The 25,471-nt window shown below is 55.9% G+C and overlaps 1 protein-coding gene across 2 annotated transcripts in view; it reads right to left on the reverse strand.

The window, feature by feature from the left end:
- Positions 1 to 25,471, reverse strand: part of proser3 (proline and serine rich 3) — a 120,947-nt gene that overhangs the window by 78,351 nt on the left and 17,125 nt on the right. Inside the window, exons 3-12 of one of the 2 annotated variants that reach the window (XM_086004094.1) lie at positions 24,665 to 25,002; positions 22,451 to 22,608; positions 21,389 to 21,537; positions 20,353 to 20,441; positions 17,973 to 18,103; positions 16,540 to 16,739; positions 12,164 to 12,835; positions 10,627 to 10,807; positions 7,299 to 7,380; positions 5,451 to 5,900 (exon numbers count right to left, since the gene is read on the reverse strand). In XM_086004094.1, coding sequence (XP_085860220.1) covers positions 5,855 to 5,900; positions 7,299 to 7,380; positions 10,627 to 10,807; positions 12,164 to 12,835; positions 16,540 to 16,739; positions 17,973 to 18,103; positions 20,353 to 20,441; positions 21,389 to 21,537; positions 22,451 to 22,608; positions 24,665 to 25,002 — 2,046 coding nt within the window. In that variant the 3' untranslated portion in view covers positions 5,451 to 5,854. Of the gene's footprint in view, positions 1 to 5,450; positions 5,901 to 7,298; positions 7,381 to 10,626; positions 10,808 to 12,163; positions 12,836 to 16,539; positions 16,740 to 17,972; positions 18,104 to 20,352; positions 20,442 to 21,388; positions 21,538 to 22,450; positions 22,609 to 24,664; positions 25,003 to 25,471 lie in introns of those variants that run through there. The other variant, XR_015080393.1, reaches the window with a different exon arrangement.

Consider the following 25,471-nt stretch of genomic DNA (forward strand, 5'->3'; position numbering starts at 1 on the left):
GAACAGCCGTGGCTCCGCGGGTAGCACTCCATTCTGAGTCAGAAGGTGTTGGGTTCAAGCCCCACTCCACAAACTAGAGTCCAAAATCCAGGCCGATGCTCCCAGTGCAGTGCTGAAGGAGCGCCGCACTGTCGGAGGGGCAGTACTGAGGGAGCGCCGCACTGTCGGAGGGGCAGTACTGAGGGAGCGCCGCACTGTCGGAGGGGCAGTACTGAGGGAGCGCCGCACTGTGGGAGGGGCAGTACTGAGGGAGCGCCGCACTGTCGGAGGGGCAGTACTGAGGGAGCGCCGCACTGTCGGAGGGGCAGTACTGAGGGAGCGCCGCACTGTCGGAGGGGCAGTACTGAGGGAGCGCCGCACTGTCGGAGGGGCAGTACTGAGGGAGCGCCGCACTGTCGGAGGGGCAGTACTGAGGGAGCGCCGCACTGTCGGAGGGGCAGTACTGAGGGAGCTCCGCACTGTCGGAGGAGCAGCACTGAGGGAGCGCCGCACTGTCGGAGGGGCAGCACTGAGGGAGCGCCGCACGGTCGGAGGGGCAGCACTGAGGGAGCGCCGCACTGTCGGAGGGGCAGTACTGAGGGAGCGCCGCACTGTCGGAGGGGTGGTACTGAGGGAGCGCCGCACTGTCGGAGGGGCAGTACTGAGGGAGCGCCGCACTGTCGGAGGGGTGGTACTGAGGGAGCACCGCACTGTCGGAGGGGCAGTACTGAGGGAGCGCCGCACTGTCGGAGGGGTGGTACTGAGGGAGCGCCGCGCTGTCGGAGGGGCAGTACTGAGGGAGCACCGCACTGTCGGAGGGGCGGTACTGAGGGAGCGCCGCACTGTCGGAGGGGTGGTACTGAGGGAGCGCCGCACTGTCGGAGGGGTAGTACTGAGGGAGCGCCGCACTGTCGGAGGGGCAGTACTGAGGGAGCTCCGCACTATCGGAGGGACAGTACTGAGGGAGCGCCGCACTGTCGGAGGGGCAGTACTGAGGGAGCTCCGCACTGTCGGAGGGGCAGTACAGAGGGAGCGCCGCACTGTCGGAGGGGCAGTACTGAGGGAGCGCCGCACTGTCGGAGGGACAGTACTGAGGGATAGTTATTCCTCAATCAACATCACTAAAAAACAGATGATCTGGTCATTATCACATGGCTGTGTGTGGGAGCTTGCTGTGCGCAAATTGGCTGCCGCGTTTCCTACATTACAACAGTGACCACACTTCAAAAAACAGCACTTCATTGGCTGTGAAGCGCTTTGGGACGTCCGGAGGTGGGGAAAGGCGCCGGAGAGATGGGAGTCCTGTATTCTCCGGACAGGAGAAAGTTGAGTGAGGGGAGTTGAGGACGGCGAGTGCGAGTGGAGCCGAGAGTCAGCACCCTCGGAGGGTTTGAGGGGCTGGTCACAGGAAAATAGGAAACCTGTCGAATCGTTTCAGACACCCTCCAACCCAAGCCATTTATCTCGGAGCTGCTGGGGTGGGGCAGGGGGGGATATAAAATTATCCGCGCACGGTTAACTCTTACTGAACCTGGGATACGCTTCACACTCTCGGTGCCCCGACTAACGGTCGAAAAGCATCTGCCAGCCCCTCTCCAGAAGCAAAGCGGGAGTGAAAACACACCACACAGGAAGGGAGCCCGCTCGCCGCCCCGCTCTCTCCACTCCCAGCCCGAGGCGCAAGGGGCCCAGCCCGATTCTCTAACCTCAGGTCTCCGTCGCCGACACAGGGTCGAAGCAGCTCGGGTCTCCAGTCTCTCTCCCGCTCGCCGCCCGAGCAGGAACTGAGCTCGCGAGCGACTGTCTCGTCCTTTAGACGCTGCGAGGAGATCCGGCTGTGATTGGTGCACATACGCTTCTGTTAGGAAATGTGGTTTGAGGAACCACAATAACCTAATTTGCAAAAAGCAGAACAATTCGACTTTAACCCTGCATTCTCCCTCAGTACTGGCACGTCCAGCAATCTCCGTATTTATTTAAATATTCGTGCCGGGGATGTGGGCGTCGCTGGCAAGGCCGGCATTTATTGCCCATCCCTAGTCGCCCTTGAGAAGGTGGTGGTGAGCCGCCTTCTTGAACCGCTGCAGTCCGTGTGGTGAAGGTGCTCCCACAGTGCTGTTAGGGAGGGAGTTCCAGGATTTTGACCCAGCAACGATGAAGGAATGGCGATATATAGACAAGTCAGGATGGTGTGTGACTTGGAGGGGAACTTGGAGGTGGTGGTGTTCCCATGCGCCTCTGCCCTTGTCCTTCTAGGTGGAAGAGGTGGCGGGTTTGGGAGGTGCTGCCGAAGAAGCCTTGGCGAGTTGCTGCAGTGCATCTTGTAGATGGTACACACTGCAGCCACGGTGCGCCGGTGGTGGAGGGAGTGAATGTTTAAGGTGGTGGATGGGGTGCCGATCAAGCGGGGCTGCTTTGTCCTGGATGGTGTCGAGCTTCTTGAGTGTTGTTGGGAGCTGCACTCATCCAGGCAAGTGGAGAGTATTCCATCACACTCCTGACTCGTGCCTTGTAGATGGTGGAAAGGCTTTGGGGAGTCGGGGGAGGAGACACTCGCCACAGAATACCCAGCCTCTGACCTGCTCTTGTTGCCACAGTATTTATGTGGCTGGTCCAGTAAAGTTTCTGGTCAATGGTGACCCCCAGGATGTTGATGGTGGGGGATTCGGCGATGGTAATGCCGTTGAATGTCAAGGGGCAGTGGTTAGACTCTCGCTTGTTGGAGATAGTCATTGCCTGGCACTTGTGTGGCGCGAATGTTACCCGCCACTTATCAGCCCAAGCTTGAACGTCGTGCAGGTCTTGTTGCATGCGGGCATGGACTGCTTCATTATCTGAGCACCACTGTATCCTCCGGAAACAGTGCCATGGGAGTTCAGTTAGTATATTAAAACTGTGCACATGGGTGGGCAGGCAAACACTGCAAATCCACATTCTGACAAGCAAAATAGTCTTAAAATGCTGTGAGCTTGAGGTGCAGCCTGAAAATAACAAGCACATTCCAATTTGCAAAGTGACACGGCCCAAACAAATCAATTCTTAACGTCCGAGGTTTCTGTTTACTTAACAATTGAAGCCCCAGTTTTAACCTAACCCAGAGAGACATTTTATACTTAAGAGTGTTTGGTCGGACAGTGTAGAGGGAGCTTTACTCTGTATCTAACCCGTGCTGTACCTGCCCTGGGAGCGTTTGATGGGACAGTGTAGAGGGAGCTTTACTCTGTATCTAACCCATGCTGTACCTGCCCTGGGAGTGTTTGATGGGACAGTGTAGAGGGAGCTTTACTCTGTATCTAACCCGTGCTGTACCTGCCCTGGGAGTGTTTGATGGGACAGTGTAGAGGAAGCTTTACTCTGTATCTAACCCGTGCTGTACCTGCCCTGGGAGTGTTTGATGGGACAGTGTAGAGGAAGCTTTACTCTGTATCTAGCCCGTGCTGTACCTGCCCTGGGAGTGTTTGATGGGACAGTGTAGAGGGAGCTTTACTCTGTATCTAACCCCGTGCTGTACCTGCCCTGGGAGTGTTTGATGGGACAGTGTAGAGGGAGCTTTACTCTGTATCTAACCCGTGCTGCCCCAATCAGCTCAGTAACACACCAGCCAGGACAGTGAGCTGGGGTTTTGGGGGCGGTTTCAGGTACAGATTGTTCAATGAATGAGACGATTAGCAATATTTATACAAAATTTATTGCACCAAAACACATTTGTTGCTCTCAGTTCAAAGTAGTGATTAAAAATCAGTTGAAATTCTCAGCATTAAGCTGCATCCGATAGCATGGGGACAAACCAATTTAAACACACAGACAATGGGTTGTGAGGGATAGATGCTGTACGATTTGTTGGGGGTGGCAATATCAGTGGGTCCAGGGAGCGGGAAGAGATGCCAGGCCCGTCAGTGACCAAACGCCCAACGCATGTGAGTCTCGGCCTGTCCCAGGGGCTCGGAGCCTGGTACACCGTCAAGGAGCCACCTGCAGACCCACCTCCCCTTACCCGAGACCCACGTCCCATCACCGTGCGGGGGAATTACAGACACAGACCCGCGTCCCATCACCGTGCGGGGGAATCGCAGACACAGACCCGCGTCCCATCACCGTGCGGGGGAATCGCAGACACAGACCCGCGTCCCATCACCGTGCGGGGGAACCAGAGTCAGAGACCCGCGTCCCATCACCGTGCGGGGGAATCGCAGACACAGACCCGCGTCCCATCACCGTGCGGGGGAATCAGAGTCAGAGACCCGCGTCCCATCACCGTGCGGGGGAATCGCAGACACAGACCCCCGTCCCATCACCGTGCGGGGGAATCGCAGACACAGACCCACGTCCCATCACCGTGCGGGGGAATCGCAGACACAGACCCGCGTCCCATCACCGTGCGGGGGAATCGCAGGCACAGACCCGCGTCCCATCACCGTGTGGGGGAATCGCAGACACAGACCCGCGTCCCATCACCGTGCGGGGGAATCACAGACACAGACCCGCGTCCCGTCACCGTGCGGGGGAATCGCAGACACAGACCCGCGTCCCATCACCGTGCGGGGGAATCACAGACACAGACCCGCGTCCCCTCACCGTGCGGGGAATCGCAGACACAGACCCGCGTCCCATCACCGTGTGGGGGAATCGCAGACACAGACCCGCGTCCCGTCACCGTGCGGGGGAATCGCAGACACAGACCCGCGTCACATCACCGTGCGGGGGAATCGCAGACACAGACCCGCGTCACATCACCGTGCGGGGGAATCGCAGGCACAGACCCGCGTCCCATCACCGTGCGGGGGAATCGCAGACACAGACCCGCGTCCCGTCACCGTGCGGGGGAATCGCAGACACAGACCCGCGTCCCATCACCGTGCGGGAGAATCGCAGGCACAGACCCGCGTCCCATCACCGTGCGGGGGAATCACAGACACAGACCCGCGTCCCATCACTGTGCGGGGGAATCACAGACACAGACCCGCGTCCCATCACCGTGCGGGGGAATCGCAGACACAGACCCGCGTCCCATCACCGTGTGGGGGAATCGCAGACACAGACCCGCGTCACATCACCGTGCGGGGGAATCACAGACACAGACCCGCGTCCCATCACCGTGCGGGGGAATCGCAGACACAGACCCGCGTCCCGTCACCGTGTGGGGGAATCACAGACACAGACCCGCGTCCCATCACCGTGCGGGGGAATCGCAGACACAGACCCGCGTCCCGTCACCGTGTGGGGGAATCACAGACACAGACCCGCATCCCATCACCGTGCGGGGGAATCGCAGACACAGACCCGCGTCCCATCACCGTGCGGGGGAATCACAGACACAGACCCGCGTCCCATCACCGTGTGGGGGAATCACAGACACAGACCCGTGTCCCATCACCGTGTGGGGGAATCACAGACACAGACCCGTGTCCCATCACCGTGTGGGGGAATCACAGACACAGACCCCCGTCCCATCACCGTGTGGGGGAATCACAGACACAGACCCGCGTCCCATCACCGTGTGGGGGAATCACAGACACAGACCCGCGTCCCATCACCGTGTGGGGGAATCACAGACACAGACCCGCATCCCATCACCGTGTGGGGGAATCACAGACACAGACCCGCGTCCCGTCACCGTGTGGGGGAATCACAGACACAGACCCGCATCCCATCACCACACACACACACACACACACACCTTGCTCGGTTTCACCAGGAAAACGAGTTTAGCAAGAGCTCAAAATGCTGCGGCTCATCATGGCCAGGACACCACCTCGGTCAGCGCACGGTCAGAGTTCAGCGCCACCCCACGGGGAATCCAGAGCACAGGTGGTCACGCGGGAGGATGGCACGAGATCGGGGGGCGGTTGGCGAGACTCTGCCGGTGCTTCAATCTTCATCGCTCGTGCCAGTCCAGGGATGTCAGTCTCATGTCAGCTTCCCTAAATTAAAAAACTGCATTAAAGACTCTCATTTCTCCAGCGTCTTTCACCACCTCAGGATGTCCCAAAGCGCTTCACAGCCAATGATGTAATTATTGAAGTGTGGTCACTGTTGTAATGTAGGAAACACGGCAGCCAATTTGCGCACAGCAAGCTCCCACAAACAGCGATGTGATAAATGACCAGATCATCTGTTTTAGTGATGTTGATTGAGGGATAAATATTGGCCCCAGGACCGCGGGGAGAATTCCCTGCTCTTCGAAATAGTGGCCCGTCCGACAGTGCGGCGCTCCCTCAGTACCGCCCCTCCGACAGTGCGGCGCTCCCTCAGTACTGCCCCTCCGACAGTGCGCCGCTCCCTCAGTACTGCCCCTCCGACAGTGCGGCGCTCCCTCAGTACTGCCCCTCCGACAGTGCGGCGCTCCCTCAGTACTGCCCCTCCGACAGTGCGGCGCTCCCTCAGTACTGCCCCTCCGACAGTGCGGCGCTCCCTCAGTACTGCCCCTCCGACAGTGCGGCGCTCCCTCAGTACTGCCCCTCAGACAGTGCGGCGCTCCCTCAGTACTGCCCCTCCGACAGTGCGGCGCTCCCTCAGTACTGCCCCTCCGACAGTGCGGCGCTCCCTCAGTACTGCCCCTGACGGTGCGGCGCTCCCTCAGTACTGCCCCTCCGACAGTGCAGCACTCCCGCAGGTAATGCCCCTCCGACAGTGCGGCGCTCCCTCAGTACTGCCCCTCCGACAGTGCGGCGCTCCCTCAGTACTGCCCCTCCGACAGTGCGGCGCTCCCTCAGTACTGCCCCTCCGACAGCGCAGCGCTCCCTCAGTACTGCCCTTCCGACAGTGCGGCGCTCCCTCTGTACTGCCCCTCCGACAGTGCGACACTCCCTCAGTACTGCCCCTCCGACAGTGCGACACGCCCTCAGTACTGCCCTTCTGACAGTGCAGCGCTCCCTCAGTACTGCCCCTCCGACAACGCAGCACTCCCTCAGTACTGCCCCTCCGACAGTGCGGTGCACCCTCAGTACTGCCCCTCCAACAGTGCGACACTCCCTCAGTACTGCCCCTCCGACAGCGCAGCACTCCCTCAGTACTGCCCCTCCGACAGTGCGGTGCACCCTCAGTACTGCCCCTCCGACAGTGCGACACTCCCTCAGTACTGCCCTTCCGACAGTGCGGCGCTCCCTCAGTACTGCCCCTCCGACAGTGCGGCGCTCCCTCAGTACTGCCCCTCCGACGGTGCGGCGTTCCCTCAGTACTGCCCCTCCGACAGTGCGGCGCTCCCTCAGTACTGCCCCTCCGACAGTGCGGCGCTCCCTCAGTACTGCCCCTCCGACAGTGCGGCACTCCCTCAGTCCTGACCCTCCGACAGTGCAGCGCTCTTTTCTTAAAGCACGTACCTAAGCTGCAACCGAACCCAGTCCCTCTGCTGTCTCAGCACCTGAAGCAGTGAGTCCTCTTCAAACTCCACGCCGTCCGATTCTGTGGAGGGAAAGCAAAGAATGGCACGTCAGACAGATATTGCGACACATAAGGACCGCGCCAGGCTACACGCAGCCAGCACGTCCTCTGCGGGATTCAGCTGCGTATCTCAGCTTGTGTACATCCCGACAAGGAAGGAGACTGGTGGTCAGAGATTTACCGAGAGCACTCCACGGGATTTCACCTAAAGTGTGTGACTGGGGAACGCGGATCGACTCCTCTCCAGCCCAGGCCGATGGCTACAAGAGCCCAGGGTGGAATCAGTTTCGTGCTTTCAATCCAATTGCTAGTGAGCATGAAGTCATAGCACACAACTGCCCCATAAGCGGGAAGTATTACTCCGAGATGCCACAGGATGGCTGGAGTGGGAAATAGGGCACTCTGAGGTTTCACCTGAGGCACATTGTTGGAGCATTTAATGGGAGCTTTACTCTGTATCTAACCCGTGCTGTACCCGCCCTGGGAGTGTTTGATGGGACAGTGTAGGGGGAGCTTTACTCTGTATCTAACCCGTGCTGTACCTGCCCTGGGAGTGTTTGATGGGACAGTGTAGAGGGAGCTTTAATCTGTATCTAACCCGTGCTGTACCTGCCCTGGGAGTGTTTGATGGGACAGTGTATAGGGAGATTTACTCTGTATCTAACCCGTGCTGTACCTGCCCTGGGAGTGTTTGATGGGACAGTGTAGAGGGAGCTTTACTCTGTATCTAACCCCGTGCTGTACCTGCCGTGGGAGTGTTTGATGGGACAGTGTAGAGGGAGCTTTACTCTGTATCTAACCCCGTGCTGTACCTGCCCTGGGAGTGTTTGATGGGACAGTGTAGAGGGAGCTTTACTCTGTATCTAACCCGTGCTGTACCTGCCCTGGGAGTGTTTGATGGGACAGTGCAGAGGGACCTTTACTCTGTATCTAACCCATGCTGTACCTGCCCTGGGAGTGTTTGATTTTGATGGGACAGTGCAGAGGGAGCTTTACTCTGTATCTAACCCGTGCTGTACCTGCCCTGGGAGTGTTTGATGGGACAGTGTAGAGGGAGCTTTACTCTGTATCTAACCCCGTGCTGTACCTGCCCTGGGAGTGTTTGATGGGACAGTGTAGAGGGAGCTTTACTCTGTATCTAACCCGTGCTGTACCTGCCCTGGGAGTGTTTGATGGGACAGTGTAGAGGGTGCTTTACTCTGTATCTAACCCATGCTGTACCTGCCCTGGGAGTGTTTGATGGGACTGTGTAGAGGGAGCTTTACTCTGTATCTAACCCGTGCTGTACCTGCCCTGGGAGTGTTTGACGGGACAGTGTAGAGGGAGCTTTACTCTGTATCTAACCCGTGCTGTACCTGCCCTGGGAGTGTTTGACAGGACAGTGTAGAGGGAGCTTTACTCTGTATCTAACCCGTGCTGTACATGCCCTGGGAGTGTTTGATGGGACAGTGTAGAGGGAGCTTTACTCTGTATCTGACCCCGCGCTGTACCTGCCCTGGGAGTGTTTGATGGGACAGTGTAGAGGGAGCTTTACTCTGTATCTAACCCGTGCTGCACCTGCCCTGGGAGTGTTTGATGGGACAGTGTAGAGGGAGCTTTACTCTGTATCTAACCCCGTGCTGTACCTGCCCTGGGAGTGTTTGATGGGACAGTGTAGAGGGAGCTTTACTCTGTATCTAACCCGTGCTGTACCTGCCCTGGGAGTGTTTGATGGGACAGTGTAGAGGGTGCTTTACTCTGTATCTAACCCGTGCTGTACCTGCCCTGGGAGTGTTTGACGGGACAGTGTAGAGGGAGCTTTACTCTGTATCTAACCCGTGCTGTACCTGCCCTGGGAGTGTTTGACGGGACAGTGTAGAGGGAGCTTTACTCTGTATCTAACCCGTGCTGTACCTGCCCTGGGAGTGTTTGATGGGACAGTGTAGAGGGAGCTTTACTCTGTATCTAACCCGTGCTGTACCTGCCCTGGGAGTGTTTGATGGGACAGTGTAGAGGGAGCTTTACTCTGTATCTAACCCGTGCTGTACCTGCCCTGGGAGTGTTTGATGGGACAGTGTAGAGGGAGCTTTACTCTGTATCTAACCCGTGCTGTACCTGCCCTGGGAGTGTTTGATGGGACAGTGTAGAGGGAGTTTTACTCTGTATCTAACCCCGTGCTGTACCTGCCCTGGGAGCGTTTGATGGGACAGTGTAGAGGGAGCTTTACTCTGTATCTAACCTGTGCTGTACCTGCCCTGGGAGTGTTTGATGGGACAGTGTAGAGGGAGCTTTACTCTGTATCTAACCCGTGCTGTACCTGCCCTGGGAGTGTTTGATGGGACAGTGTAGAGGGAGCTTTACTCTGTATCTAACCCCGTGCTGTACCTGCCCCGGGAGTGTTTGATGGGACAGTGTAGAGGGAGCTTTACTCTGTATCTAACCCGTGCTGTACCTGCCCTGGGAGTGTTTGATGGGACAGTGTAGAGGGAGCTTTATTCTGTATCTAACCCCGTGCTGTACCTGCCCTGGGAGTGTTTGATGGGACAGTGTAGAGGGAGCTTTACTCTGTATCTAACCCGTGCTGTACCTGCCCTGGGAGTGTTTGATGGGGACAGTGTAGAGGGAGCTTTACTCTGTATCTAACCCGTGCTGTACCTGCCCTGGGAGTGTTTGATGGGACAGTGTAGAGGGAGCTTTACTCTGTATCTAACCCATGCTGTACCTGCCCTGGGAGTGTTTGATGGGACAGTGTAGAGGGAGATTTACTCTGTATCTAACCCGTGCTGTACCTGCCCTGGGAGTGTTTGATGGGACAGTGTAGAGGGAGATTTACTCTGTATCGAACCCGTGCTGTACCTGCCCTGGGAGTGTTTGATGGGGACAGTGTAGAGGGAGCTTTACTCTGTATCTAACCCGTGCTGTACCTGCCCTGGGAGTGTTTCATGGGACAGTGTAGAGGGAGCTTTACTCTGTATCTAACCCGTGCTGTACCTGCCCCGGGAGTGTTTGATGGGACAGTGTAGAGGGAGCTTTACTCTGTATCTAACCCGTGCTGTACCTGCCCTGGGAGTGTTTGATGGGACAGTGTAGAGGGAGATTTACTCTGTATCTAACCCGTGCTGTACCTGCCCTGGGAGTGTTTGATGGGACAGTGTAGAGGGAGATTTACTCTGTATCTAACCCGTGCTGTACCTGCCCTGGGAGTGTTTGATGGGACAGTGTAGAGGGAGATTTACTCTGTATCTAACCCGTGCTGTACAATCTCTATTAATTGACCAGTCTCGATACCTTCTGCTTCTTGTAGCAGTTGCGTCACAGCTGCCGGTGTCTGGCGGGTCCCAGGAATGGGTGAAGGCGACGGGCGGGTATCAGGAATGAACGAGCGCGATGTGGTTCTTCCAGCTTCCTCAGGCTTGTTGCTGGAGCGTCGCGGTGAATCGGGAGGAGAGAACATCCTCTCGGAGACAACCTGAGATAGAGTGAAAGAGAGGAAATAAGTTTGACAAACATCGACTACCGACAGTGTCCAGCGACATTTCGCTCTGAAGACAGCAGACAGCTGCTTGAATAATCCGATACGAGTTAAAAAGATCCAGTCTGCCCCGCTGGGACAGTGTAAGTGCCCCTCCCTGTGCGGGACAGAGACACACAGCCCGGTAGGTCACAGGTTCCATGGACTGTGCGGTGTCGCTCAACACAACATATCACTGCTTGCTCCTTGGTATCAGTCGCTCTCTGGGGAGTCAGAAGGTCATGGGTTCGAGCCCCAGTCGCGGACATGAGCCCATAATCCAGGCCAACACTCCCAGTGCTGAGGGAGCGCCGCACTGTCGGAGGGGCCGTACTGAGGGAGCGCCGCACTGTCGGAGGGGCAGTACTGAGGGAGCGCCGCACTGTCGGAGGGGCAGTACTGAGGGAGCGCCGCACTGTCAGAGGGGCAGTACTGAGGGAGCGCCGCACTGTCGGAGGGGCGGTACTGAGGGAGCGCCGCACTGTCGGAGGGGCAGTACTGAGGGAGCGCCGCACTGTCGGACGGGCGGTACTGAGGGAGCGCCGCACTGTCGGAGGGGCAGTACTGAGGGAGCGCCGCACTGTGGGAGGGGCGGTACTGAGGGAGCGCCGCACTGTCGGAGGGGCAGTACTGAGGGAGCGCCGCACTGTCGGAGGGGCAGTACTGAGGGAGCGCCGCACTGTCGGAGGGGCAGTACTGAGGGAGCGCCGCACTGTCGGAGGGGCAGTACTGAGGGAGCGCCGCACTGTCGGAGGGGCAGTACTGAGGGAGCGCCGCACTGTGGGAGGGGCGGTACTGAGGGAGCGCCGCACTGCCGGAGGGGCGGTGCTGAGGGAGCGCCGCACTGTCGGAGGGGCGGTACTGAGGGAGCGCTGCACTGTTGGAGGTGCCGTCTTTCTGATGAGACAATAAACCGAGGCCCCGTCTCAGGTAGACGTAAGAGATCTCAGAAGAATTTGAAGAAGAGCAGTTGTCCCACGGCCAATATTTATCCCTTAAGGAACACTCAAAAAAACAGATGATCTGGGTCATTATCACATTGCTGTTTGTGGGAGCTTGCTGTGCGCAAATTGGCTGCCGCGTTTCCTACATTACAACAGTGGCTGTCTTTCATAAAAAAAAAAAGTCCTTCATTGGCTGTGAAGCGCTTTGGGGCGTCCTGAGCTGGTGAAAGGGGCTGGAGAGACCCGTGTCACGGCTGTTCACAGTGACCCACTGCTGTTCACAGTGACCCACTGCAGGTGAAGCGCTCAGAGACGCTGGATACATAGCAATCTCTTATTACTTTGTAAAGGCAAAGATTAAAGACGGCACCTGTCCCAACACGCGCCGGACGTCTGACTGCGCAGGGCCGCTCGCTTGTCCTGCACTCCGTATCTCCGTCCGCTGCCGGTCAGCGGGAGGACTGCAGAATTCGTCGCTGGACGACTCCCGGTCTCGGTCCGACCCGCACCCCACGGGGCGCGAGGGTTTGCCGTCCCGGGGGGCGGAGTGGCCAGGCTTCCCGGGCTGCGGGTGGGTCGAAGGGCTGGTGCCGCGCCCCCTCCTCGCCGGCTCAGCGCCGTCGGTCGGCCATCTCTCGGGGCGTGGCGCGCGGCCTCGCGGTTTGGCACCGGCGGCTCCCTCCAAACGCCGCCTTCCGTCAGCGGGGATCTGGTCGCAACGGCTCTCCGCCGAACCCTGCCCCGCGCCCGCTGGTCCCGGGTCCTCCCCTCTGTCGCCCCGCTGACCCCGCCCTCCGTCCGTGACCTGCACATCGGAATGATGACCTCCCGTAGCTGGCTGCCGCTGGGGGCAAGCAGGGCGGAGGTGGGGCAGGAGCTCCGGCCCGACGGCCGAGGCTGCAACGGCAGGTTTGTTTTTCACATGGTGTGGGGGGGGCACGGCCCGAATCTCGCCCCCTCTCTCCCTGTCCCGACAGCTCTCAGGGGAGGGATCTGCCACCCTCGGTTTGTCCTCTCGTGCGCCCTCATCGGCCTCTTCAATCTGTGAAAAAATAAACCATTTATAAAATCACTAGTTAGGAATCAGCTGGAGTATAGAGTCCAATTCTGGGCACCACACACTTTAGGAAGGATGTCAAAGCCTTGGAGAGGGTGTGGAGGAGATTGACCAGAACGGTCTCAGTGATGAGGGACTTCAATGACGTGGAGAGACTGGAGAAGTTGGGGTTGTTCTCCTTAGAGCAGAGACGGTTAAGAGGAGATTGACCAGAATGGTCCCAGGGATGAGGGACTTCAGTGATGTGGAGAGACTGGAGAAGCTGGGGTTGTTCTCCTTAGAGCAGAGACGGTTAAGAGGAGATTGACCAGAATGGTCCCAGGGATGAGGGACTTCAGTGATGTGGAGAGACTGGAGAAGCTGGGGTTGTTCTCCTTAGAGCAGAGAAGGTTAAGAGGAGATTGACCAGAATGGTCCCAGTGATGAGGGACTTCAGTGATGTGGAGAGATTGGAGAAGCTGGGGTTGTTCTCCTTAGAGCAGAGAAGGTTAAGAGGGGATCTGATGGACGTGTGCAAAATCATGAGGAGTTCTGATGGAGTAAATAAGGAGAAACTGTTTCCAGTGGCAGGAGGGTCGGTAACCAGAGGACACAGATTGAAGATAATCGGTAAAAGAACCAGAGGGGGAGATGAGGAGAATTGTTTTTACGCAGCGAGTTGTTGTGATCTGGAACGCGCTGCCTGAAAGGGCGGTGGGAGCAGATTCAATAGTAACTTTCAAAAGGGGAATCGGAGAAATACTTGAAGGGGAAAAATTCACAGGGCTGTGGGGAAAGAGCAGGGGGGAGTGGGACTAATTGGAGAGCTCGCTCAAAGAGCTGGCACAGGCACGATGGGCCGAATGGCCTCCTTCTGCGTTGGGTGATTCACTGAAAATGTCTGACATGAATCAGTTATTCATGAAAGAAAGACTTATGAAATAATACTGAGCGGCCTACGGGTGGCGCTGTCCTGGGAGCGTATAAATACTCGGGCACGGGCCCAGCTTGCGCAGGACATTCTTAACAGGAACTAGTGAATGACTTGGATAGAGAACTGGTTGGCAGACAGAAAGCAAAGAGTTGGAATAAACGGGTCTTTTTCCGAGTGGCAGGCAGTGACTAGTGGGGTACCGCAGGGATCGGTCCTTGGACCCCAGCTGTTCACAATATATATTAATGATCTAGACAAGGGAACTAGATGTAATATCTCCAAGTTTGCAGACAACACAAAGCTGGGTGGGCGTGTGTGCTGTGAGGAGGATGCAGAGAAACTCCAGTATGATTTGGACAGGTTGGGTGATTGGGCAGAAGCATGGCAAATGCACTATAACGTGGATAAATGTGAGGTTATCCACTTTGGTGGCAAAAACAGGAAGGCAGATTATTATCTGAATGGCAATAGATTGGGAGAAGGGGAAGTGCAACGAGACCTGGGTGTCCCTGTGCACCAGTCGCTGAAGGTAAGCATGCAGGTGCAGCAGGCGGTTAAGAAGGCAAATGGTATGTTGGCATTCGTATCGAGAGGGTTTGAGTACAGGAACAAGGATGTCTTGCTGCAGTTGTACAGGGCCTTGGTGAAACCACACCTTGAGTATTGTGTGCAGTTTTGGTCGCCTTATCTGAGGAAGGATGTTCTTGCCATAGAGGGAGTGCAGTGAAGATTCACCAGGCTGATACATGGGATGGCAGGAATGACTTATGAGGAGAGATTGGATTGATTGGGCTTGTACTCGCTGGAGTTTAGAAGAATGAGAGGGGATCTCATTGAAACTTATAAAATTCTGACAGGACTGGACAGACTAGATGCTGGAAGGATGTTTCCGATGGTCAGGGAGTCCAGAACCAGGGGTCACAGTCTAAGGATAAGGGGTAATCCATTTAGGACAGAAATGAGGAGGAATTTCTTCACCCAGAGAGTGGTGAACCTGTGGAATTCTCTACCACAGAAGGCAGTTGAGGCCAATTCATTTTAAATATATTCAAGAAGGAGTTAGATATATTTCTTAAGACTAAAGGGATCAAGGGATATGGGGAGAAGGCAGGGACAGGGTACTGAGTTTGGATGATCAGCCATGATCTCATTGAATGGCGGAGCAGGCTCGAAGGGCCGAATGGCCTACTCCTGCTCCTATCTTCTATGTTTCTATGACACAATTAGACCTCCATGTTGTAAAACAGTTGATTAAAGCTTTGTTTAACGCTTAGACCAAGTGCCTGGTAGTTTTCTTACGTCAAAGTTTACTTGCATCACAGACGTGGTCACAGCTACAGAGAGCAAGGTGGTCTCGGGTTTCATCGCCGAGTTATCGCTCTCGGCCAGGCTGCGGAAAGGGGACCATGATTGGCCCCAGCACCTGTAGTACTGCCTGCTCCGCCGTCCAATGAGGTCGTGGCTGATCTGCGATCTAACTCCATCCACCCGCCTTTGCCCCATATCCCTCAACACCTTTGGTTAACAAAAAATCTATCAATCTCCGATTTAAAATTAACAATTGGCCCGAGCATCGATTGCGGAAGAGAGTTCCAAACTTCTACCACCCTTTGTGTGTCGAAGTGTTTCCTAATTTCACTCCTGAAAGGTCTGGCTTTAACTTTTAGACTCTGCCCCCTCGTCCTCGACTCCCCAACCAGTAGAAACAGTTTCGCTCTATCTACCCTATCAATTCCCCTTAATATCTAAAATACTGTGTAATCGCTCCTCAAAGGGCTCCTCTCCCCGACAGGGGATTCGGTCAGACATTGACCTTCCACTCTCAGGGACCTGGGGTCAGATCGGGCCCAGAGGGAAAGCAAGTCCATCTATTGCTGGTTGGGAAGAGGAGCATTTTTAAAGCAGCGGCCAGTAAGTGTGGGGCCCACAGGGCGGCAGCAATGATCTCTCAGCTGGATTGATCCCTGGGGTGAGAGGGGTGTCCTGTGAGGGGATGTCTTGCTGCAGTTGTACAGGGCCTTGGTGAGGCCGCACCTTGAGTATTGTGTGCAGTTTTGGTTGCCTTATCTGAGGAAGGATGTTCTTGCCATGGAGGGAGTGCAGCGAAGATTCACCAGACTGATACCTGGGATGGCAGGAATGACGTATGAGGAGAGATTGTGTCGATTGGGCTTGTACTCACTGGAGTTTAGGAAGAATGAGAGGGGCTCTCATCGAAACCTATAAAATTCTGTCAGGCCTGGACAGACTAGATGCAGGAAGGATGTTTCTGATGGCCGGGGAGTCCAGAACCAGGGGTCATAGTCCAAGGATAAGGGGTAAGCCATTGAGGACGGAGATGAGGAGGAATTTCTTCACTCAGAGGGCGGTGAATCTTTGGAATTCTCTGCCCCAGAGGGCTGTGGAGGCTCAGTCGTTGAGTATATTCAAGGCTGAGATCGATAGATTTTTGGACTCGAGGGGAATCGAGGGATATGGGGATCGGGCGGGGAAAGTGGAGTTGACTTCGAAGATCAGCCGTGATCTTATTGAATGGTGGAGCAGGCTCGAGGGGCCGAATGGCCGACTCCTGCTCCTGTTTATGCCCTGACGACACAGGCTATGGGGATTTGAAAAACATCACTCCCGCACAGGAGGCAGCAACCTCCGAAGGTTATGCGCAAGACCTCATATTAAGACAGCACAGAGTGCGTTTATACTCCTGGTCTCACTTCACCTTGGCAGGTCCCGACAGGGACACTGGGAGGGGAGGCTGACGGGAAAGGCTCGCTCTTACCTGCCGGACTAGTCGGACCGGAGGGGACTGGGGCTTCCTCTGTGGCAGCAAGGGCCAAGGGCTGTCTCTGGCTGCCTCCATCTTCCTCTGCAGGCGCCACTGGTACAGGATGTCCTCCTCGGGGCGAGCGCTGAACGGTGGCGCACGGACGGCGTAGCGAGGGTCAGGCACTGCGGGAAGCTGCTTCATTATTCCATCGCCTGTGCAGGACGGAAGGAGCCAGTTAAAGACAGGGAGCCGTGCACTGTCGGAGGGGCAGTACCGAGGGAGCGCCGCACTGTCGGAGGGGCAGTACTGAGGGAGCGCCGCACTGTCGGAGGGGCGGTACTGAGGGAGCGCCGCACTGTCGGAGGGGCGGTACTGAGGGAGCGCCGCACTGTCGGAGGGGCAGTACCGATATCCTTTGGCAGTGAAGCCCCCGTTAGTTGAATACCCAACTGACCCTCACCATCTGGGATACCTGTGCAAGACCACCACCCCGACGAGACACCAGAAGCCTGTCAGCCCCTGTGGAAGCTGCACCCCAGCGAGTGTCAGCACCTTGGCTGCGGGGGGGGGGGGGGGGGGGGGGGGCGAGGAGCACAGGGGATCTGGTGGGATTGAAGGGCTGCGATTGGGCTGGTTTAGAATCAGAGAAATTTACAGCACAGGAGGCCATTCGGCCCATCGTGTCTGTGCCGGCCGACAAAGAGCTCTCCAGCCTAATCCCACCCTCCATCTCTTGGTCCATAGCCCTGTAGGTTACGGCACTTCAAGTGCATATCCAAGGACTGTTTAAATGTGATGAGGGTTCCTGCCTCGACCACCCTTTCAGGCAGTGAGTTCCAGACCCCCACCACCCTCTGGGTGAAGAAAGTTCTCCTCAACTCCCCTCTAATCCTCCGACCAATGACTTTAAATCTCTGCCCTCTGGTTATTGACCCCTCTGCTAGGGGAAATAGGTCCTTCCTATCCACTCTATCTCGGACCCTCATCATTTTATACGCCTCGATTAAATCTCCCCTCAGCCTCCTCCGTTCCAAAGAAAACAACCCCAGCCTCTCCAATCATTCCTCATCGCTAAAACTCTCCAGTCCCGGTGTAATGAAATCCGTTTGTCTTGCCTGTATTCGTTCTTGCCTGTATTCGTTTTGCACTCATGTATATTACCCTCCCCCACACGGTGTATAGTTTCACTTCCTCTTTCCTGACTAACCTGGAAGGTTCCAGGTCTTGGCTCTTGGCTCCGCCCCTGACTTCTCTTACATAAAGATCCCAGGATCTGTATGACTCATTCCTGTGAGCCAGTCGGTGTGTTGAGATTTTAGCTCTGATCTTAGTGATTAAAAGCCAACTTGTTAAAGTCTATAACTTCTAGTTTTGTGGTTATTGAAGGCACATCACCCGGCAACATCCCTTTCACCCCCTGACGTTTCCCGAAAGGCGGAACTCACCAGCAGCCAGGTCGCCCGGAGGGACGTAGATGGGCCTGCGCGATGGCTCCTCGACGCTCGCGCCGTCGGACAGAGACGGGGATCCCACACCGTCGGAGCTGACAGGGACGGGGCTGCTGAGGGAGGACTCGCTGGACGGTGGGCGGGGAGAGAGAGAGAGAGAGAGGAACAAACAGGCAGTGGGTGAGTGAACAGGCAGGAAGTGACGGCGTCAACTTCGTTACAGCAATGTAGAGAAACAACAACAACATGTATTTATATAGCGCCTTTTAACGTAGTAAAACGTCCCGAGTCGCTGCACGGGAGTGTTACAAGACAAAAAATTTGACAGCGATCCACATGAGGATAAATTAGGATAGCAAAATACTGCGGGTGCTGGAAATCTGAAATAACAACAGAAAACGCTGGAAAAGCTCAGCAGGCCAGGCAACATCCGTGGAGAGAGAAACAGAGTTAACGTTTCAGGTCGAAGAACTTTTGTCAGAACTGAGAAAAAAGGCAGGGAATGAAACAGATTAAAAGGCAGTTTGGGGGGGGGGGGGGGGCTGGGAAACGGGGGCGGGGGTGAAAGAAGAGGCATTAAGAGATATTCAAGGCGAGACGAGATGGTAATAGGACAGGTAAAGAGACAAACAATGGCTCTCGATGAAGTGTGAAATGCGCTGGCAGAGTGAAAGACAGTTGCCGTGTGGGAGAGAGAGAAAGGGAAAAGGCACTTTCGGGTACTGAATTTGGATGATCAGCCATGATCGCATTGAATGGCGGAGCAGGCTCGAGGGGCCGAATGGCCTACTCCTGCTCCTATCTTCTATGTTTCGATGTAGCGAGACGGAGAGGTTTAGGCAGGGAATTCCAGAGCTTAGGGCCCAGGCAGCTGAAGGCACGGCCGCCAAAGGTGGAGCGATTATAATCAGGGATGCTCAAGAGGGCAGAATTAGAGGAGTGCAGATATCTCGGGGGGGGGTTGTGGGGCTGGAGGAGATTACAGAGATAGGGAGGGGCGGCGAGGGCCACGGAATGATTTGAAAACAAGGATGAGAATTTTGAAATCGAGGTGCTGCTTAACCGGGGGCCAATGTAGGTCAGCGAGCACAGGGGGGGTGATGGGCGAACGGGACTTGGTGCGAGTTAGGACACGGGCAGCCGAGTTTTGGGTGGCCTCGAGTTTACGCAGGGTGGAATGTGGGAGGCCAGCCAGGAGTGCGTTGGGATAGACTAGTGGAGACAAAAGAGAGCTCTAGATAAGGTGTGAAATGCGCTGGCAGAATGGGAGACAGCTGCCATGTGGGAGAGAGGCCAAAACAAAGGTGTGGATAGAAAATAAGAGTGAAAATGTAATGGGGGCCGAGGTTATGATCTGAAATTGTTGAACTCGATATTGAGTCCGGAGGCTGTAAAGTGCCTAATCGGAAGATGAGGTGCTGTTCCTCGAGCTTCCGTGGAACAATACAAGAGGCCGAGGACGGTGAGGTCCGAGTGGGAGTGGGGCGGTGAATTAAAATGACAGATGACCGGAAGCTCGGGGTCCCCCTTACAGACTGAACGGAGGTGTTCCACAAAGCGGTCACCCAATCTGCGTTTGGTCTCCCCAATGTAGAGGAGAACAAACGCAGGAAAGGTCTGCATTTGTACACTGCCTTGGGGCCGGGGGTGGGGGGGGGGGCACTCAGCAGGAAAGCAGCTTCACAAGCCTTTCCACCATCTACAAGGCACAAGTCAGGAGTGTGATGGAATACTCTCCACTTGCCTGGATGAGTGCAGCTCCCAACAACACTCAAGAAGCTCGACACCATCCAGGACAAAGCAGCCCCGCTTGATCGGCACCCCATCCACCACCTTCAACATTCACTCCCTCCACCACCGGCGCACCGTGGCTGCAGTGTGGACCATCTACAAGATGCACTGCAGCAACTCGCCAAGACTTCTTCGGCAGCACCTTCCAAACCCACGACCTCTACCACTTAGAAGGACAAGGGCAGCAGACGCACGGGAACATCACCACCTACAAGTTCCCCTCCAAGTCACACACCATCCTGACTTGGACCTGTATCGCCATTCCTTCACTGTCGCTGGGCCAAAATCCTGGGACTCCCTTCCTAACAGCATTGTGGGTGTACCTACACCATATGGACTGCAGCGGTTCAAGAAGGCGGCTCACCACCATCTTCTCAAGGGCAATTAGGGATGGGCACTAAATGCAGGCCTAGCCAGCGACGCCCACATCCCATCAATGAATAAAAAAAAAGGCTGGGTGGCGCCGTCTGCTGGACACCAGGCCTTTCACCTCTGGGACCGCTGGCCCCAGTCCAGTGGAGGCGGCCAGTTAAGCAAGGACAAGTCTGCGCCGTGGGCTCGCGCTGTGCGCTGTGCCGCGACCTACCTGCGCTCCAGCAGGTGATTGGCTCGCTCCTGGAGACGGATCGTTTCCGGGTCGAAGGGCTCCAGCTGGGAAACATCCGAAGGTTCCTCCTGGAAAGGGACAAGGGGGAAACGGCATTTAACGGCAGCAAAGGCCACAGACACATCGAGACCGCCTCTGAAAAACCTGCTCAGCCATCGCGCGCGCGCACAACGCTGAAACCAGTCCAGAGCCAATACCCCCCTCCTCCCCATCAGCAGGGCAGCCTAGCCGACTCCGCCGATCGTCACCCGACCAGCACACACTTTACAGCTTCAGGAGCAGGAACCCTGGCTGATTTCCCCTCTCTCTAACCCCGGGGTCACTGGACAGTGATCAGGAGCAGGAACCCTGGCTGATTTCCCCTCTCTCTAACCCAGGGGTCCCTGGACAGTGATCAGGAGCAGGAACCCTGGCTGATTTCCCCTCTCTCTAACCCAGGGGTCACTGGACAGTGATCAGGAGCAGGGACCTGGGCTGATTTCCCCCTCTCTCTCTAACCCGGGGGTCACTGGGCAGTGATCAGGAGCAGGAACCCTGGCTGATTTCCCCTCTCTCTCTCTAACCCGGGGGTCACTGGGCAGTGATCAGGAGCAGGAACCCTGGCTGATTTCCCCTCTCTCTAACCCAGGGGTCACTGGACAGTGATCAGGAGCAGGAACCCTGGCTGATTTCCCCTCTCTCTAACCCAGGGGTCACTGGACAGTGATCAGGAGCAGGAACCCTGGCTGATTTCCCCTCTCTCTAACCCAGGGGTCACTGGACAGTGATCAGGAGCAGGAACCCTGGCTGATTTCCCCTCTCTCTAAGCCAGGGGTCACTGGACAGTGATCAGGAGCAGGAACCTTGGCTGATTTCCTCTCTCTCTAACCCAAGGGTGACTGGACAGTGATCAGGAGCAGGAACCCTGGCTGATTTCCCCACTCTCTAACCCAGGGGTCACTGGACAGTGATCAGGAGTAGAAATCCCACAGCTCTTTGCACAGACAGAGATAAACACAACAAGGCTGTTACTAACCACAGAGGACAACCCAGTCTTCAATAAAGCCAGGCTTGGGAGGGAGAGGTTGGGCGGTGAGGTGTTCTGCTGCAAGGATCTGATCCGAGTCAGTTGGAGAGGGGATTGATTGCCTGGTCCTCCTCCCGCATTGGTAAACAACCCAATACCTGTAGGCAACAGCACAAACTTCAATGTGATAAAGCCCAACAATTAACTATTTACACTGAACTTCAATTAATCCTCTCCACGTTATTGGTCCAAAACTTCTAATCGAGGGGGTTTATATATAGAACAACAGATACCCGGGAGCGAGTTACAGGCTGGAATCTAATCGGGGGGGTTCGGGGGGTTTATATATAGAACTAGCTGGGGGGGCCCGGCGTTGCCAAGGCTTTTTTGTAAAACGGCAGTTTACAGGGCCGCGCGGTTTACGGCCGGCCACTGCCGCTCCCCCTCTCTGTGTCTCGGGCCGAGCGGTTGTCAGGCCCGGACCGAGTGACACCAACTCACCTCCCGCTCCGGCGGGCCGCCGCAGCTGCCCCGCTTGCTGTTGAGTAAAAGCAGTGAAAAAAATGGCGGCTACGTTTCGGGAGGCTGCAGGATTAGGTCCCGCCCACACACGGAATGAAACGCCCCCCTGTGACGCACCGATTGGTCAACCATCAGGTCACTGAACTGTAGGATTGGTCAACCATCACGTCGCTCAACGCTAATGAGCAGTAGGATTGGTCAACCGCTAATGAGCGGATTTTTGAACGTTTTTTGTATACTGTCCGAACAATTTTTGTCTGACCAAAAAGTAAATACGCCTATGAAACTTCCCTAATCATAAGCTTTCTTTTGATATAACCTATGTGTAGGTACGCTCTATAACTTTTGAGTGTATAGCGGACAAATAGACAGAGATACAGACAGACAGACAGACGGACGGATCCTTTTATATATATAAATAATAACAGATACCCGGGAGTGAGTTACAAGCTGGAATCTAATCGATTGAAGATTGAATAGAGAATGCACATTGCTGACTGTTTTGGAACTAACTCTCAAAGACGAGTCCCTGTGCCCACACAGCCGTACCTCGGTTGAATCGGTCAGTGTCCCCGGTCGGTGTGGAGCTGCTCGGAGGGGAGTTCCTGAGCCACCAGAACTCTCTGCTCGCGGTGCCGAGCTCGCCAGCACCGTGCTCCCGTTCCTCCCGGCTGAGTGGCTTAGCGTGTCGGAATCGCTGGATGTACCTGAGTTTAGACAGGGGGAGCGAAGGGGAGAAAGGAAGGGGATTGAGACAACGTTCTCCGGCGGCCGCGCTGCGCAGTACGAAGCAGATTAACGCACTCTCACTCTTAAACGGGAGCGCAACATTCACTACGCTATTCTGAAGCACCCTGTGCTCCATACTATCCTCTCACAGGAACAGGAGGAGGCCATTCAGCCCCTCAAGCCTGTTCCTCCACTGAATTAGATAATGCCTGATCTGTAACTTAACTCCAGCTTGGTTCCGTAACCCATAATACCCGTAACCAAGAAAAATCTAACAATTTCAGTTTCTACATTTTTCAACTGACCCGCGGCCTCAGCAGCTTTTTGGGGGAGAGAGTTCCAGATTTCCACCCCCCTTTGTGTGAAGAAGTGCTTCCTGACATCACCCCAGAACGGCCTGGCTCTAATTTTAAGGTTCTGCCCCCTTGTTCTGGACTCCCCCCACCAGAGGAAATAGTTTCTCTCTCTTGACCCGATCGAATCCTTCAATCATCTCAAACACCTCGATTAGATCTAACCCTTAATCTTCTAAACTCCAGGGAATACAAGCCCAGTCTGTGCCAACTTGTCCTCATAATTCAACCCTGAAAATTCCGACTCTCGCTGGGCAGCACGGTGGCATAGTGGTTAGCACTGTTGCCTCACAGCGCCAGGGACCCGGGTTCAAATCCGGCCTCGGGTGACTGTGCAAACTCCACACAGACAGTCACCCCGTGTTTGCGTGGGTTTCCTCCGGGTGCTCCGGTTTCCTCCCACAGTCCAAAGATGTGCGGGTTAGGTTGATTGGCCATGATAAAAATTGGCCCTTAGTGTTAGGGGGGATTAAATACGTGGGGTTACGGGGATAGGGCTTGGGTGGGATGGCTGTCGGTGTAGGGACCGGGTGCTAGGGTTTGGATGATCAGCCATGATCTCGTTGAATGGTGGAGCAGGCTCGAAGGGCCGAATGGCCTACTCCTGCTCCTATCTTCTATGTTTCTATGATTCGGGTTCCAGCTACCCTCTGGTCTCCGACCCAGTCGCCAAACTTCACATGGCACCCCAAACACAAAGGATATTCGATCTGGGGCAGCATCACAGCCTGGCCTGACTTCCCCTCTCTCTAACCCAGGGGTCACTGGACAGTGATCAGGAGCAGGAACCCTGGCTGATTTCCCCTCTCTCTAACCCAGGGGTCACTGGACAGTGATCAGGAGCAGGAACCCTGGCTGATTTCCCCTCTCTCTAACCCAGGGGGGTCACTGGACAGTGATCAGGAGCAGGAACCCTGGCTTATTTCCTCTCTCTCTAACCCAGGGGGGGTCACTGGACAGTGATCAGGAGCAGGAACCCTGGCTTATTTCCCCTCTCTCTAACTCGGGGGTCACTGGACAGTGATCAGGAACAGGAACCCTGGCTTATTTCCTCTCTCTCTAACCCAGGGGTCACTGGACAGTGATCAGGAGCAGGAACCCTGGCTGATTTCCCCCCTCTCTAACCCAGGGTCACTGGACAGTGATCAGGAGCAGGAACCCAGGCTGATTTCCCCTCTCTCTCTAACCCAGGGGTCACTGGACAGTGATCAGGAGCAGGAACCCTGGCTTATTTCCTCTCTCTCTAACCCAGGGGGGTCACTGGACAGTGATCAGGAGCAGGAACCCTGGCTTATTTCCTCTCTCTCTAACCCAGGGGGGTCACTGGACAGTGATCAGGAGCAGGAACCCTGGCTTATTTCCCCTCTCTCTAACCCAGGGGTCACTGGACAGTGATCAGGAGCAGGAACCCTGGCCTGACATCCCCTCTCTCTAACCCAGGGGTCACTGGACAGTGATCAGGAGCAGGAACCCGGGCTGATTTCCCCTCTCTCTAACCCAGGGGTCACTGGACAGTGATCAGGAGCAGGAACCCTGGCTGATTTCCCCACTCTCTAACCCAGGGGGTCACTGGACAGTGATCAGGAGCAGGAACCCTGGCTGATTCCCCTCTCGCTAACCCAGAATTTGCCACAAGACTCCAGCTGGGGCCTAACTGGAGATTTAGAAAGCCCTCACTCACCTGGCTATGATTGAACTCTCTGTGGGTCCACGCTCTCGACCCTCTGACCAGCCCGTGTCTGCCCGAACCATCTCGCGAGCTGCCGGCGATCCTCCCGCGGACTGGGCCCGACTATCTCTGCCCGCTAACCCCTCCGGTGTCAGCAGGTTGCTGCTCTCCGTGGAAGGCCAGGACTCCTCCAGGCGGCTGGCTGACCCGGAATCTGCACTGTCCCCCTGGTGGCCCGTGGGTCCCGGTGAATTCTGGGGGTCCGGAGGGGACGGTTGGTCCGGAGGGGACGGTGTGTCCGGTGGTCCCGGCTCTGGTTCAAGCTGCCGGCATTTGCCTGGCTCCACCACCTGTGAAAGAGAGGCCATTAGGAAATGACAGAATCACGATACCCAGACATGCTGAACTAATAAAAAGGACTTCCATTTCTCCAGCGCCTTTCCCCAGCTCAGGACGTCCCAAATCGTTTCACAGCCAATGAAGTACTTTTATTGGAGTGTGGTCACTGTTGTAATGTAGGAAACGCGGCAGACAATTTGCGCACAGCAAGCTCCCACAAACAGCAATGTGATAATGACCCAGATCATCTGTTTTTAGTGATGTTGGTTGAGAAATAAATATCGGTCCCAGGACGCCGGGGCGAACTCCCCCCGCTCTTCTTGAAATAGTGGCCGTGGGATCTTTTACATCCATCCTAGAAGGCAGACGGGGCCTCGGTTTAACGTTTCATCCAAAAGACGGAACCTCTGACAGTGCGGCGCTCCCTCAGTACTGCCCCTCCGACAGTGCGGCGCTCCCTCAGTACTGCCCCTCCGACAG

Source organism: Somniosus microcephalus, chromosome 12 (assembly GCF_052327205.1).
Source record: "Somniosus microcephalus isolate GS21.2 chromosome 12, FLI_Smic_1.0, whole genome shotgun sequence".
Classification (NCBI taxonomy): Eukaryota; Metazoa; Chordata; class Chondrichthyes; order Squaliformes; family Somniosidae; genus Somniosus; species Somniosus microcephalus.